The sequence below is a fragment of the Semicossyphus pulcher genome, unplaced genomic scaffold (genome assembly GCF_022749685.1).
Source record: "Semicossyphus pulcher isolate SPU_LCO1_2020_fin unplaced genomic scaffold, fSemPul1.0.p SCAF_11, whole genome shotgun sequence".
NCBI classification, from domain to species: Eukaryota; Metazoa; Chordata; class Actinopteri; order Labriformes; family Labridae; genus Semicossyphus; species Semicossyphus pulcher.
In genome coordinates, this window is record NW_027211615.1 from 17,406,510 (window position 1) to 17,421,820 (window position 15,311).

General features: G+C 41.8%; 1 protein-coding gene across 1 annotated transcript in view; it reads left to right on the forward strand.

The window, feature by feature from the left end:
- The window catches only part of LOC138613419 (MAM domain-containing glycosylphosphatidylinositol anchor protein 2-like), a 194,982-nt gene that overhangs the window by 61,140 nt on the left and 118,531 nt on the right, over window positions 1-15,311 (forward strand). The window contains exons 2-3 of the mRNA XM_069687090.1: window positions 2,220-2,359; window positions 13,747-13,921. Coding sequence (XP_069543191.1) covers window positions 2,220-2,359; window positions 13,747-13,921 — 315 coding nt within the window. The remainder of the gene's footprint in view (window positions 1-2,219; window positions 2,360-13,746; window positions 13,922-15,311) is intronic.

Consider the following 15,311-nt stretch of genomic DNA (forward strand, 5'->3'; position numbering starts at 1 on the left):
TTTTTTAATTCAGTGTAGGTTGTTAAAATATTAGTGATGCATTTAAGAGTATGTACACATACAATATTTAGTAATGACACCCCTCCAGCTTGTAATTACTCCACAGCAAGTAAAGAGGAAGTTAAAGAGAGAGGAATAACTTGTTATTCCGCCTAATTCCAGTTGTTTGCAGTCGGTCATCTACTTGACACCGCATTTGAATTATCCCTGCTTACACTGGCTCATTTGGTGAAGATGCAAATTAAGTGTCAGTCTGAATCAAAGTGGAGTGATAATGATTGGTGTACGCTTCCGGCATAACTACTGAATCTGTCCTCCCCAAACTGTAATTTATTCCTCTGAAAAATTAAGTCTAATTCAGTGTGACTGCGGCTCCAAGGTGCTTCAGAAAAGGCCTGCAAGTTCTGTCGAGGGCAAAAGGTCAAATGCTGACCCAAAAAAGGAAGCAAGATTTGAGCACTTCTCAAGATAAGAACTCAGTTTGGATGCATTTAGGGCCCCAACTGTAGTTTCTAATCAAACAAAATTTAGTGTAGGTCCATATCGATGGCTGTAGTTACTTAGTAAGTTAGTTTATTTCATTGTGTCATGCACTAAAAGGAGCAAGACACTGCAAACAAAAGTAACAAGAGCAACGACAGGATGAGAGCAAAAGAACAGTTATACCTCAAAATATGTCAATGTCAAATAAAGTGTGAAAAACAATCCTTCAGCACTCCTTATGCAAATGTGTGTATATAAAGATGGATGACGGTTCTCCACCTCCTTGTTGTACAAGAATGAAGCCAAAATATCCCCCGGAGAGGGCGCTGCCCTCTTGAGCATTTGGAGCCAGAGTCTGCGTTGTAGAGATCAGCTATCCAAAACAAACATTTAACTTACCGACAAACCAGCAAAGATCCCTCAGGTCGGTTCAGTCAACAGCAGAACAGCTTCTTGTGTTGGTCTGAAGCAGATATTAACGGTATGTACGTAAACTTTAATGGCTGTAGTGATAGTTTTAGTTACGTCTCCTCTCACCGTTCCTCCTCTACTCTGCTAATCCAGAACTGATTGACTGCAGGAGCCGTATTTGTCAACAGAGCTGTCAATCATCAATTAAAACTCAACTTGTCAGAAACATGAACACTTGGACTTACAGAAGAAACCATGTTTGAGAAAAATGTATTTGGTGTGTTTTAATTTTATAGTCTGACTCATGTCCCATCTGTTAACATGGAGGAGGCGGGCTTTATGACCGATGCTGCAGCCAGTCAGCAGGGGGCGATAGAGATACACTTTTAGGGAGATGTCATGTCGTCCATCTTTTTATACAGTCTATGATCTTCATACATGAATGAAGACTTGGCAGCTTTTGTGATTAAAATAGAAACTATAGACCCACAGCTTGTCAACATCCTGAAACGCATCTGTAACATGTTTTTATTTGTAACATTTGTTACATGTTTGTAATGTTAATGCAATTACATTACATTTAGCATTACAAACTTACATGTTTTATCACTATATTACTCATTTGTCAATAACTAAGCCTGATTATTGCTTCCTTTTGTTACTAATTTTAAGCTTTTGTTGGTGTTGGGATCAACTCTTTGTGTTTACTGTGCCTTTAAGAGCAAGTCAAAAGGCTTGATGCATGCTCAGGTTGCATAATGAACTGTCACTGTGCTGACATTGCTTTGTAGTGCAAAGTAGTAGCATGATTTTTCAGTTATTTCTGTGCTACTAACTCACCTGCATTCATACATAAAGACATTCTATCACTAATGAATGCTGCTTAAAAAAACAAAAGATCTACTAATGATGATAAGAGAAATAAAACTTATTTTACACTATTTTTAAGCAGAGCTTGACAGCACACTTGGCAGCTCGAGCTCTGTTAGTGCCACATGCCTGTGAAAGCTTCTCTCACATGTTACTTCTAATGAAACCTACACAGTTGATAGGCAGTGAATCACTTTCAGTACCTTTCCTCCTCTTTGTATTTGATATACGTGCAGTGTAACCGATGCGAATGCTATAAAATAAGTGCCAATCCATTCTTTGATTCTTCTTGTACAAATGTCTGTGGTTTGTTGTGCGCCGTGCAAACGTGGCCACGCTGCTTGTTTTCAGTGAGACAGCCTCTTAATCAATACGCCATCTGTTGTGCTAAACTACTCATTCCTTCGGAAATGACCGGAATGCTAACGCGCCTTGTGCTTCTCTTCCCTCCGCAGCCCCTCCGACGGTGCGCATTATACACTCAGGGCACGCCTGCAACGTGGAGGAGGAGAGGCACACGGAGCGAGTCTACACTATCAGAGAGGGAGAGACGCTGGAGCTCACCTGCCTGGTGACGGGGCATCCTCGACCACAGGTAAGGACCTCTGCGCGGACACAAAGGAACTATGAGACGAGATGCTAATTCACCAGCCTGTCTCTCCTCCCTGTCTGCTACTTCTGTATTAGCGCCATTGAGTGGCACACCACGTACCCCTGCGCTAAACCAGCTTAAAAGTTTAATCCGTTAATTATTGATGCTTTAGTTTGCATTGTGCACCTGCATGTTGATAATGAAAGCTGCCGCGTCTAATGAGAATGCAGGAAACAAAGCAGCGGAAACATCTGCCAAAACAAAACTGTAACGAGCACACAGTAAAGAGACTCTGGGTCATGCGAATGCACATGGGTCCTTGGCATCTGAAAAAGAGCTTTATCTCAAACGCTTTTATTTCCTGTTTTGATCTGAACTAATTAAAAACTTTTACTTTTACTTTTAATTTGTTGTGCCTTTTAATCACTGCTGTTATTTTCCAAATCAAACAAAAAAATTCAGAAAAAGGCAGAAACAAGATCCGATCCACTTTCTTTCTCTCTGAATATAACTTCCTTGATCCACGCAGGTATAAATGTCACCACCGCCACAATAAAAGCTGCCCGTCTCATTTGTTCCTGTATTAATCCAGGCAGGATTTGCACACTTTAACCTTTAAGACTTTAATCGAATGTTGTTTCCAATTTCCGATGTAACACAAATCATACACAATTCTAAACCTCTCCAGACAGGGCCGAGCTCATTTACATTCATTAATATAATTCCCCTTTGATCGATGGACGGGGCGATTAGTTTGTACACTTCCCCTCTGGACGCCAAAGAGGAAGAGCGTATTGATTTTTATATTTCAATTGAAAAGGTGAGGCCTCATAAATTAGTGAGAGGCTCCCAAACACAGTGTCGTCGGGGAGGGGGGGTGTGTAACTTCACTCCCATCATCTCCGTCTCTACTCTTAATTAGAATTTCAGAAAACAGAGCAGAGTGAGGGGAGGGGGGAGGAGGAAGAGGGGAGTGGGAGATCAAAAGCCCTGCACGGCTGTGGCAGGAGAGGCAGGATCTCCTTTGAAACCGAGTCATTATGAGACTCACGCAGTTCCCCTGGCACAGCGGGTCTCGGCTGTGTCTCTGCGGACTCTGAGATGTGTCAGCTCTGTCCCCCTCTGGTAATGGCATGGGACCGCGGGGAGGAGGGGCGGGGTGTTGCAATGCGCACTCATTCCGAGTGGATTCAGAAGTCGGGGAGGTTATCTGGGGTGGCGGCAGACCTCAGGCTGGTTTTGTGATGTTGGGGGAAAAAACACAAGGGTACGCGACCTCAGCGGAAACACACTCACGAGCTAACACAGCAGCAACAGCTCATCTTTTCATTAGAATTAAAGATTAATCCTCGGAACATGTTCGCAGTCTTTCTTCGCCCCCAGAGTTACACATTAAAATTGAGTTGAGTTTCTTCATCATTCAACAGCACCAAAATGCTTAAATCGTTAACAACAGCAATTGCAATGTGTGCATGTGCAATAGTCACATCGCAGGACGTGCGATCTTGAGGCAAATTAACTGAAACGTTATTGTTGCTCGGTGCAAAACGAAAACAACTCTTAGACTCATCTATAGGAAAAGTCAGTCTGATATCATATTAGTGCAGCCCCTCAGTAGAGCACAGAGTGACCTGGGTCTGTGTGTCACCTGCCTGCACACTGTAAATAAGCATGCGACGCTGCAGCTGCTGCTTTCACACTCAGATTGGATGATCAAGGCTTTCAGTTCACGAGGTGGTTTTTCAGTGAGTGCACTCACCGCTGAGTTTCACTGACTTCACTCCCGTTATCCAACACCGGGATACATAAACGGCCCGTTCACGGAGCAGACGTGCCGCGGAGTGTCTTCCTTTTAGCAGCTACACCTGCAGCGCACGCACGGCGTGAGGTCGTGTGTGCCGACAGGAAGTAGGAGACGGTGACCTTCTGTTCAAAAAGTTCGTCACCGTGCTTTTCACGCTGATTAAACATACATTTGAACACTGTTATAAATGACATTACATTACGTATAAGGAATGCAGCTGCAACCCACAAGTCTGTTTGTATTTATTTTATACAAAAATGTGTCGCTCCTCCTGAGCTCTCTACTTTTTCATGTGGCTGTCGTCGCTGAACAAAGTGTGGTAAAAGTCAAAGCAGGGGATTTGTTTTTTTTTGAAGAAATTAGACTCCCAAATAATAAGATATATTTTTGTTAATTGTATGTATGTACACATTAAACTCAATTATCTGGTAAAATGTTCTTCTTTTTTTTATATCGCAATATACTGTATATTTTTCATTTCAAAAAGTTATTGCAATGTTGTGCGGCCCTAGTGTTAACCAACCGTCTGCTTTTATCCATTATAATCTTCTCTTCAGACGGGCTTGCTCTGGCTAAATTAGCATAAAAATAGTGTCCATGTTACAAAAACCCATACTGTACATGAGTCAGTAACTTACCGCCTGATCCCTTTGTCCAAAAGGAAAAGATGGCGTTAGATTGTAAAATATGTTCACTGAGCTTGGTGATAAATACATTTATCTCTTGTCTGATGTTAAAATTGATGCTACACAAATGTCCAAGAAGATACAGAACAATCTTAGCTAAACTTACTGACTAACACTTCCTGTCCCCGGTTCCTCTGAAAAAACACAGTTGATGTACACCGTCATCGTCTATTAGCATTAACTTAATTGTTAAAGTGAAAAGTTTGACAATTGAATTTAAATTGTACCTATATTTAACCGTAAATGACGTTAGTGAAGTTATTATTAGCTGAAAATGACACACTCGGTAATGTTATGTATTCAGGACACGTTGCACTTCGGGCAGGAGAACTGTTGTGGACCTGCGGATACTTTTCACATCAGTATCATCAATATAACATTTCCAGGCACGTCAAGCCCTCTGATATCTGCTTCTTCACGTTCAAGTAGAGCAGACACACGACCTATGGTGCGGTTACCAACTTTTTAAAGCTTTAAAATAATGAGTAAACTAAGTCATGCCATGCTTTGCTTACTTTACTTGCTTCATTTTTAGTTGCCACTGTAAGGACATAAAAGCTGTCCACTGGAAAATTACAATGCTCCAGTAGCAGGGGCAGAGCAAAGGGACTACACAAGGGATGGGAGGGGCTATGATTGCTGTTCTTTCGGGCTTTTACTGCAACCACATCTGTCGAAACGCAATGGTTCCTTTGCAGCCATTATTTAGGCTGAGTAAAAAACATGCCGCACAACAATAAAAAAATCCAATCAGAGCTTAGGCCCCACAAATGTAACCCTGCATCTTTGATCCACACCCTCAGTTCATGGGAAAGTAGTTCCTCCTATCAGTGGAGTCCCACCAGCTGTAACTTCCATCGCACTCTCCATCTGCACCACGACACCACAGGGGGCCCAGTCACACTGCTCGATCACTGTAAATGGCTTCAATTAGTTCTGCGTTAGCAAATCACAAAATTGCTTTTTTCCATCATTACTGTCCAGATTTCAGTCTCCATCCCTGACTTTGAGATACCACGAGCTCCCATGATAACACAGAAACCGAGGGGTGTTGAGCCAAGTACAACATCAGCGCCACAAAGGACCAACCACAGAGTAAATGGGGCCACGGTCGGCAATTTCGCCACCGTTTAATTCTTCACGTGTCTATCAATATGCACACTTCTTAAATTACATAGTCGCCCCTCAGGCCTTCCCGCTGATGCAGTCTCTGGATTGGGTCCAACCAGGCAGCAGCTTCCTCACAGCAGGCCTCTGTCAGCCCTGTGCACATCCGCCCGCCCACCCACCACGCAGGAAAGACAGAGGCTTTCTAATAATAATATCATACATGAATCAAACCACACACACACGCACAGCCAACACACCAACAGCCGCAACACTGCCTTCCAATTTAATTGTCAAATAAATGTATGTTCCTGTCAGTCACCTGCAAACAGTATAATATGTCATTTCTCACTGTGCCTCCTGGGTTTGGCATTTCAAGGTGTTTCAATAGGCTGCGCACGAAGAATAGGACTGTTGGCATGTGGCAGACTCAGGGGGCATGAAGTCATACGCTCGGAGATGTAAAGTGCAGCGTTAACATGGAACCGGGCTCTCTGAGGAGAAGGATAACATGGAAAATGTTAGCTGTGGCCAAAGCTTTTCCCTCACTCTGCTTGGTAAGACACAAGCATGGCCATTATGTCGCTCTTCCAGGTCCTTCCAGGGCTTGCTGTAAAAAATAATGTCAATCAACAGAGAATTTTTAACAATGAATTTGACAATAAAGTCATAATTGATGCTGTTTTAAAACAACTACACGAAGGGTACACAGCCAGTTCTGTGAAGTTTGGCAAAGCAATACTTTGACATCAAAGCTAAAGCTAGCTTTCTTTTTTCACAGTCCACCAAATCCTACGGTTTTGTGTCCTGATTGGCTATTACTACTGTGCTGTGATTGGCTAGCCCCATAGTGTGCTTTTAGGACTTTTTTCGCAAGGTAAATGTTTTAACAACAGATCCATGTATTTGTTTAACCAAGGAGAGGAGTGAAACAGGACACCGGGAATGTGTTCCACAATGACTTGCGTTAAAGGCCAAACCAAGATCTTTTCCTAAACCTAACAAGCAGTTTAAGTGCTTAAACTAAACCAAACTGTGATCATTGCACAACTTCAAACAGGTCTTTAGTTAGGTTTGGGCACCAAAACTTCTTTGATGGGTTTAGGTACCAAAAATACTTGGTACTACAGGTGTAGTTGTTTGACCTATTTGTCCTGGCTAATCACAGCTCAGACTGGCAGGATTTGGCAAAGAACAAAAACAAGCCTTGACACAATAATGGTGCAAGATGATGCTGATCATTGATCCTGAGGGGCCCATAGATGTCTCAACCCAAGTTTGCGGCAATTTTTAAGTGTTGGACAAAACAAACAATAATAAGGGTTTTCCTTTTTGGACATATTACAGATCAATGGATTACGTGATAAGATGGAGAATTAACTGATCGATTAATTGGATGTATTACAGCTCTAAAAATACAGACTTTTAAGAATCAATATACCCATATCTATGCTCTCCATGTCTTTATAAAAGTCTAACATTTATCTGTATCTATTGCTGGAACTATCAATTATTCAATAAGCAGAAAGTTACTCTACTACATTTTTGATAACTGGGTGATATATATTGAACTAAATGGTCAAACATCACCTGGTTACAGCCTTTCAAATGTGCAGATCAGCATTTTATAACACTTAAAAATGAATATTTCCCACAATTTTCCAGTTTGGGATCATTAAAGTACATCTATCTATCTATATCAGTACAATGTGAAGACGTCTGTAAATTTGGGATGAGCTCTCTTCCTCTCTTTTCTTGACTTCTTACAGATAAAAGGATTATACAAGTAATCTGCAAATAAATGGCTAATCGATACTAAAAAAGAATGTTACATTCAGCCCTGCCAACATTAAATATAATGACTCATAAACCTTTCCCTCTGTCTTTATCACCGTCTCACACTCCGTGTCGGACCACCACATACATAAAGCTTTATCTCTTCATACTTTCATGCTCACTGTTCTCCAGCTTGCTTCGTTGTCTTTGATGCCGTGAATAGACATCAAAGAGTCCCTGATGATGAAGCCATCTGCCCCCGTCTCCCCTGCCCTGGCCTCCATCCACTATGTCCACAAGACTTTGTTTGAGTACCAAGCTCCAACAGCCAGCTACACCACATTGCAAACACCTTTTTTTTGTTTCAATTATTTGCTGGCCAGATTCGGCTCCCAGCACCGCGGGTCAGCGAGTACAAACAAGCTGACCTCAGGCCCAGGGACTGCTCGCTTTATACCGACCAATTGGAGTATGTGATCTGTTTTGGATGCTCCCATGGCAGTTGGCCTACAGTGCTGGTGTCTTTAGCAGATGGTGTTTTTTTTTAAAAACATGATTTAACCTTTTATTTTTTCACTGTTAGACATACAAACTGCAGTATCAGAGGGTGAAAGGGGAATGTACTGTAGGTTCTCCTTGAACTACACCTTGCCCAATACCCCAACTGTCATATATACTCAGCTGCCTTAAAATGCAGCTGTCAAACATACTGAACAAGAGAGGTTCCGATACCATTATTCCCTTCCCGATATCTTGACATGACGTTTATGTTTGTAAATGATAACACGATTATTTACCTGAAACCAGTTGATTTTTGGTAGGCTGGTTATGGTATCGGATATTTCCATTGACTGGGATACTAGCCTGTGACCCAATCTCGCATTTTACGCAGTGTCAAAGGTTGATACCGATACTGCTATCGGTATACCAATACTGCTATTGTATTGGTCTGATACAAATGTTCAGATTCTATTACGTTTTCGGATACCTACTCCGATACCTAGACTTGAGTGTTTGCTGATACAGAGAACCCCTCCTATACTAGTTTGATAAAAAAGTACACATAATATTGGTTTAAAAACACAGATTGCTTACATTTAGCTGCATTTGGCTAACATTACACTCTCTGCTAGCACTATGCTGTTTATCTTTGTAATTATCACACAATAATTTGCCTAAAACTAATTTGCTAATTGGTTATGAAATTTGATCTTTGCATTGACTGGGATATTAGCCGATACCAGATATCACATTTTAGGTGGTATCAGAGACAGATACTGCTATCAGTATACCAATACTGCTTATCCAAAACAGATGTTACAATACCATTTTTACCTTCCCAATACCAATTCCGACACCTTGGATTTAATATTTACTGATACCAGATACCCCTCCTATAGTCGTGCGATTAAAAATGTACGTACATAATATTGGTGGAAATACACTGATTGCTTACATTTTGCTGGCTTTGACTAACATAACACTCTCTGTGAGCACCACACTGTTTTTCTTTGTAATTATCACACAATATTTTAGCTGATCTGATTACATTTTTCCAGGGGCTAATTGGTTATGAAATTGGATCACTGCATTGACTGACACTGCTATCGGTATTATCGATATTATCGGTATACTGATACTGCTATCGGTATTATCGGTATACTGATACTGCTATCTGTATTAACGTTATACTGATACTGCTACCGGTATTATCGGTATACTGATACTGCTATCTGTATTAACGTTATACTGATACTGCTATCGGTATTATCGGTATACTGATACTGCTATCTGTATTAACGTTATACTGATACTGCTATCTGTATTAACGTTATACTAATACTGCTATCTGTATTATCGGTATACTGATACTCCTATTGGTATTATCGATATTATCGGTATACTGATACTGCTCTCTGTATTATCGGTAAACTGATACTGCTCTCTGTATTATCATTATACTGATACTGCTATCGGTATTATCGGTATACTGATACTGCTATCGGTATTATCGATATTATCGGTATACTGATACTGCTATCGGTATTATCGGTAAACTGATACTGCTATCTGTATTAACGTTATACTGATACTGCTATCGGGATTATCGCTATACTGATACTGCTATCGGTATTATCGTTATACTGATACTGCTATCTGTATTATCGGTATACTGATACTGCTATCGGTATTATCGGTATACTGATACTGCTCTCGGTATTATCGGAATACAGATACTGCTATGGGTATTATCGGTATACTGATACTGCTATCTGTATTATCGGTAAACTGATACTGCTATCTTCATTATCGGTATACTGATACCGCTATTGGTATTATCGGTATACTGATACTGCTATCGGTATTATCGGTATACTGATACTGCTATCGGTATCGGGACAACTCTGTACTGTATGCAGTTCAACACCAAGGCAAAAAAAAGCTGAATAACATCATGTCTTTTTTTGTCTGTTCACATTTCCGCCTTGATTCTGATTTCTATTCCTGTTTTATTGTAATATCAAAGCCTTCACCGAGGCGTGTTTCATATTGTTATCCCTTTTTTACAAGGGCCACTATGTCCTAATATAGACCTGTGGAGCCTTTTCTCTCACAATTTGTGATTTTGGACCCCCTGTTGCTTCGTCTGATCGCTTGATTGTCATGCTCAGCCACACTTGGCTGCACCACTGAGCCGCACAGACCGCCATCAGTGCCTAAAAGAAAAAGATGGCAAGCAATTAGAAACCAGTCTGTAGTTAGGGGAAAGCGAAACGTCACAGCAGGCATTATGGGAGATTCAGCGAAGACGCGTGCTCCAGCATATGATCCCTGCATAACAACAGACGCTGGGCGCATTTTAATTAGCTCTTGCCGTGACATCGCAGCATGTGTGGTCTCAAACACTGCTGGGATTTTCTGTTGGATACTAATCTAGACAAGCTTCTGCTTCCCTTGTAAGCAAATGTTGATCTTTGTATTGGGGTGTCTGATTTAAAAGGGAATGGGGTTATTTTTGGCGCCTTGTGGAACTAAGTGGTGTCATGTTTTTCCTGCTTTTTTTCATCAAATAAAAAAAGAGTAAAATGTGACACAACCCTTTTTTTCTAAGCTACGTGAGGTGAAACACGAAATCCAGACCCATTTACATGTTATTTTAATAATATATGCACTCAATTGCAAGTAAAAGACTGGGGTTATACATTCCTGCCATGAAACAGCAGCTGGGTGATACATCTTGGCCAGTTTGACGTATTCCCCTGTGTGTACTTGCAGGCACCTTACGGGTCTCAGCTGAGGAATGAGCAAGGAGCTGCAAAAATAGCCCAAAAACTCTGCCAGGCTGTCGGTGGGCTAGGAGGAGCAATTATCATATTGCTCAAATCCGCCAGCTCCTCTCAGATCAAGAGTATTTGCATTGCGCTAAGGAGAGTGAAGAGGGTCAAATTGTTCTCAGCAGGCGTACTTCAGGACTCCCCCCTGTGGCTCGAGGTGCTCAGATGTAGAAAAGTCAAAAGAGTGGAGGAGTGAAAATGGCTTCAGGGTACAGGGAGAGTAGAAAGCTCGCTGATAAAGTGGCCTGCTGCCCTCGTGAAACAAACAGGAGCGCTTTCCTTCTGAAAAAATGAAGAGTTATTTGAATACCCACTTCTTAGCGTCACTCCAACAATGTACTTATTGATACCGCGCCTTCCTAAAACTCAAAGCTCTTTACACAAAAGGCAAAGAAACGCATGGGAGTATAAGCTGGGGGAATATTGAATTCTGCTGAGGTCGCCCTAAACCAGCTTGCTTTGTATTTGCATGAAAACCGCAGGAGAGTGACAGAATCCCAAACTTTTGCTCCATCTAATTTACAATCATGACTTATTTAACTTCAGCGCTTGTTTTGCTGAACTCATGATCTCCCCGGCTGTTATAATAGGCGCCCAGATTCTCTAACGGTGGGGCTTTAGCATCGATCTACTGCTGAGTGCGGGCTTTTTCATGGAGAGCTCTCTCTCTGTGTCCCTTGATGCATTTGAAACAGGCTGAGTGAGGCCTCTTCAGTGCAGTGTATTCATTTAGAGGCATTTATTTTTAATGGTGTTATATCAACTTAAAGGCTGCATAAAGGGATGCGACAGAAGCACTGTCTGGCAACAGACTTTCGAGGTCGTTTAAGGTGGAAAAAAAACAGCACAAACAGCCTTTGAATTTGAGGGTAGCTAATTTATTTCTGCCACTCTGTGAACAGTAACACCCCGAGCAAGACGGAGCATCTTAAACTCCTCTGATAAACTTTTCCGCTCCTTGTCATCCTCTCGCCCCGAGCTCCACAAACTGCCTTTGGAATAGTGCGCCATTATCAGGTTTGAGGCCCCCCACCCTTTAATTCGCTTCTGCCCGCGTGTTTGGAAAATGACCGAACATCAAGCTGTTGAAACCTCGGGCTGGAGTCATCAGGGGTAAAAACCCCACAGCTACAGCAGCACAGTGGCAATCTCCCAAGATAGCACCCAATCCCCATCCCTCCCTGCAATGATATCCCTGCTCCATCTGATGATATCGCTGTAAAATGGGATGTTATCAGCATCCAAGATGATGCCACACCATACCGCGTGGAGATATTGGATTCTAATTCACAGCCTCCCCTGCCTAGACAGAGATATGTGAGGCTCTGCAGGCAAAGCCAGTCCATCTGTGGCTTACTTAGGCGGAGGGATTGAATGCAGCTTTATGCTCCGTCGTTCTGGCTGTGTGGCGCCCCCCCCCACCCCCACCCCCCAGGCCAGAGTTGTCACGCTACCTGTTCGTGCCGTACGCTTTAATGAGGACAGGAGAGGGAGATGATGGAGAGTCAATTACAACCTCATGTTGGAGAGTAACACTATTTCACCTTTCATTACTCTTCACAGCCATGGGCTAACTGGGGCTCATCAGTTAGTGAAAGGTGTTCACGCTGAGCAGGGACACGCTGAGGTCAGTCCTTTGTGAAACGGGGGAAAGAGGAACGTTAGAGGAAGATTGGTAGCTATCAAGGCACTCTTTGTACTGTGACATTTCATAAAAGAACATTGTGTTTTTTTTTTATCAGTGTGTGTGTACGTTGCATCAAAGACAGACGAGGAAAAAAAGACAATAAAGCGCTTTTATTTACTGCAGCTACAGAGAGTTACAGACTTTAATTTGAAACAGGCTCATATTAGACTGGCCTTTATTTCTAATGTGCTCTGTTTTGCTTTGATTATATTTTTGTTAGACTCCTGTTCTCTACTTCTTTACAGGAACAGCTTCATGTTGATGAGAAAAATACTTGTTCACTTTCTTGTAGAGAAGGGAATGAGAATATCAATAAATACCAAATTAGTCAAGCATTTATTTGTTTGGATCTGGATCTGGAAATACTACCAAGGCAGCTGCTACTATTCCTTATGAATATGTATCTACATCTATAAGGATGTGTAATATGTGACATCTCATATTACTATTATTTCTTGAACTATTTCTTAAGCAGGTGCATCCTCTGCTGGTTCCCTACAAACCTCACAACAATAAGACTCCAGGAAGTCACTTTGTCAGCTGTGGTTGTAGAAGTTGTTTGCTGTTAATGTTAGAGTGTCTTTTGGGGAGTAAAAATGTTCATTAGTTTCTTCCAGTTTGTTTTATTTCAACCAGGTTTAACTACCGTTCAAAGACTTTCCACATTAAGAACCTCACAGTGAGTCAAAAGGCTGACATCTGACTGACATCGTCTCTGGTAGGCTTTTGATTGAAAAGGTTCAGGAAGTGATATGTTTCTCTTACAGTAGCTCCACAGTGATTGAAAGAAAATTGAAGTGATCGGAAATAATTAGAATTTAAAAACCCTATTTCTTTTTAAGAGAGGAGCTCAGAGCTGTAGCCTGGTATCAACAGTAATTTTTACCTGAAGCTGTGCTGGACCCGTCACTGTGTTGCAAACATGCCAGACCAGAAGACAAACACTTCAAAAAAGATCTTGGAGTATAATCATTTCTGCTCTTTGCTCTTCTCAGATCCGATGGACGAAGACAGCCGGCAGTGTGTCGGACCGCTTCCAGGACTCCAGCGTGTTCAACGAGACGTTGCACATCGCAAAGATCCTGAGGACACAGGGAGGCCGCTACTACTGCAAGGCCGAGAACGGCCTGGGATCCCCGGCCATCAAGTCCATCAGAGTGGACGTTTACTGTAAGTGTGATGTACATGATGCATCATGGGTATTTTTACCGAAACATGTAGGTGTTGTTTATTGAAATGTTCCTTTGTGTTTTCCTCTCTTTGTTTTGATGTGCCTTCTCTTGGTTTACAAAAACATCCAAGAAAAGCATATTGAAAATGGCAAATTGCTGGGCCGTTGGTTTAGCTCATTTGTTGCGTGTCGTCCCCACTCTCTCCTCTCCACATTGCCTGTCTATCTTCAGCTGTACCATCACTAAAGGCAAAAAGGACAAAAAAACCTTTAAAGAAGAAAATGGTAAATTGCTCAAAGGTGTGACTTTCAGAGTCTGTGTCCGTGTAACTTTTCAAAGGGCTGACCACAGTGTCGCTTTGTCTTCTAAATCTGCCAGCACAGATTCCAGACAGCCATGACCCTGAAAATATTTCTATTCACACTTCTGATTATGTAACACAGTCAGTCTCCAAGCAGTGTACACTTCTTCTCTTCTAAATTTTTAACCAGTATGAAGGCTTTATTATCAGTTCAATTTAAAGTGTGAGGAAATATATCAAGTTATATGAAATAAGGCTGAAATGTTATTTTCACAGTTTGCCCAAAAGTGAATGACGAACACAGACGGCTGCAGCAAAGAAGATTAGTGCTGAAATCATGAAACCTTACAGCCCAATACACCAACATTTCATACTTCTGCTGTGAATGAAACTATTTATTAGGAGGTAGAGCATCCAACGAGACCCCTGCTCTCTCTATCTTTTAAGTATCTGCACGACAAATGGGGAAGGTTCATTCATATTCAGCTATGATTAAAGTGATTAATTGTTATTGTTTTTATTGATTTGGTATTGATTGTCCTATTTCACCTTGGGAGTGGGTGATGAGGTGGTGAGACAGGGGGGAGTAGGTGTCCTTTCATCACAGCTGGATCCCTGGACAACCTCCAACAAGTTGGAGTTTATATCCATCAACTATAGTAATATGTAGGTGCAATCCGCTGTCACATCTACAGTTGTACAGTTTTATAGGGGTGGGAATCGCAGGGTAACTTATGATACGATACGATACGACACAACACGACACATCACGGTACGCTATGACATGATACGACACGACACGACACAACACGATACGACATGATAAGACACGATACGACATGATACGACACGATACAACACGATACGACGCGACACAACAAGACACAACACGATGCGCTATGACACGATACGACATGATACGACACAACACGACACATCACGACACATCACGGTACGCTATGACACGATACGACATGATACGACCAATACGACACGACACAACACAACACAACAAGACACAACACGATGCGATACGACATGATACGACACAATACAACATGACACAATACAACACGACACGACATGA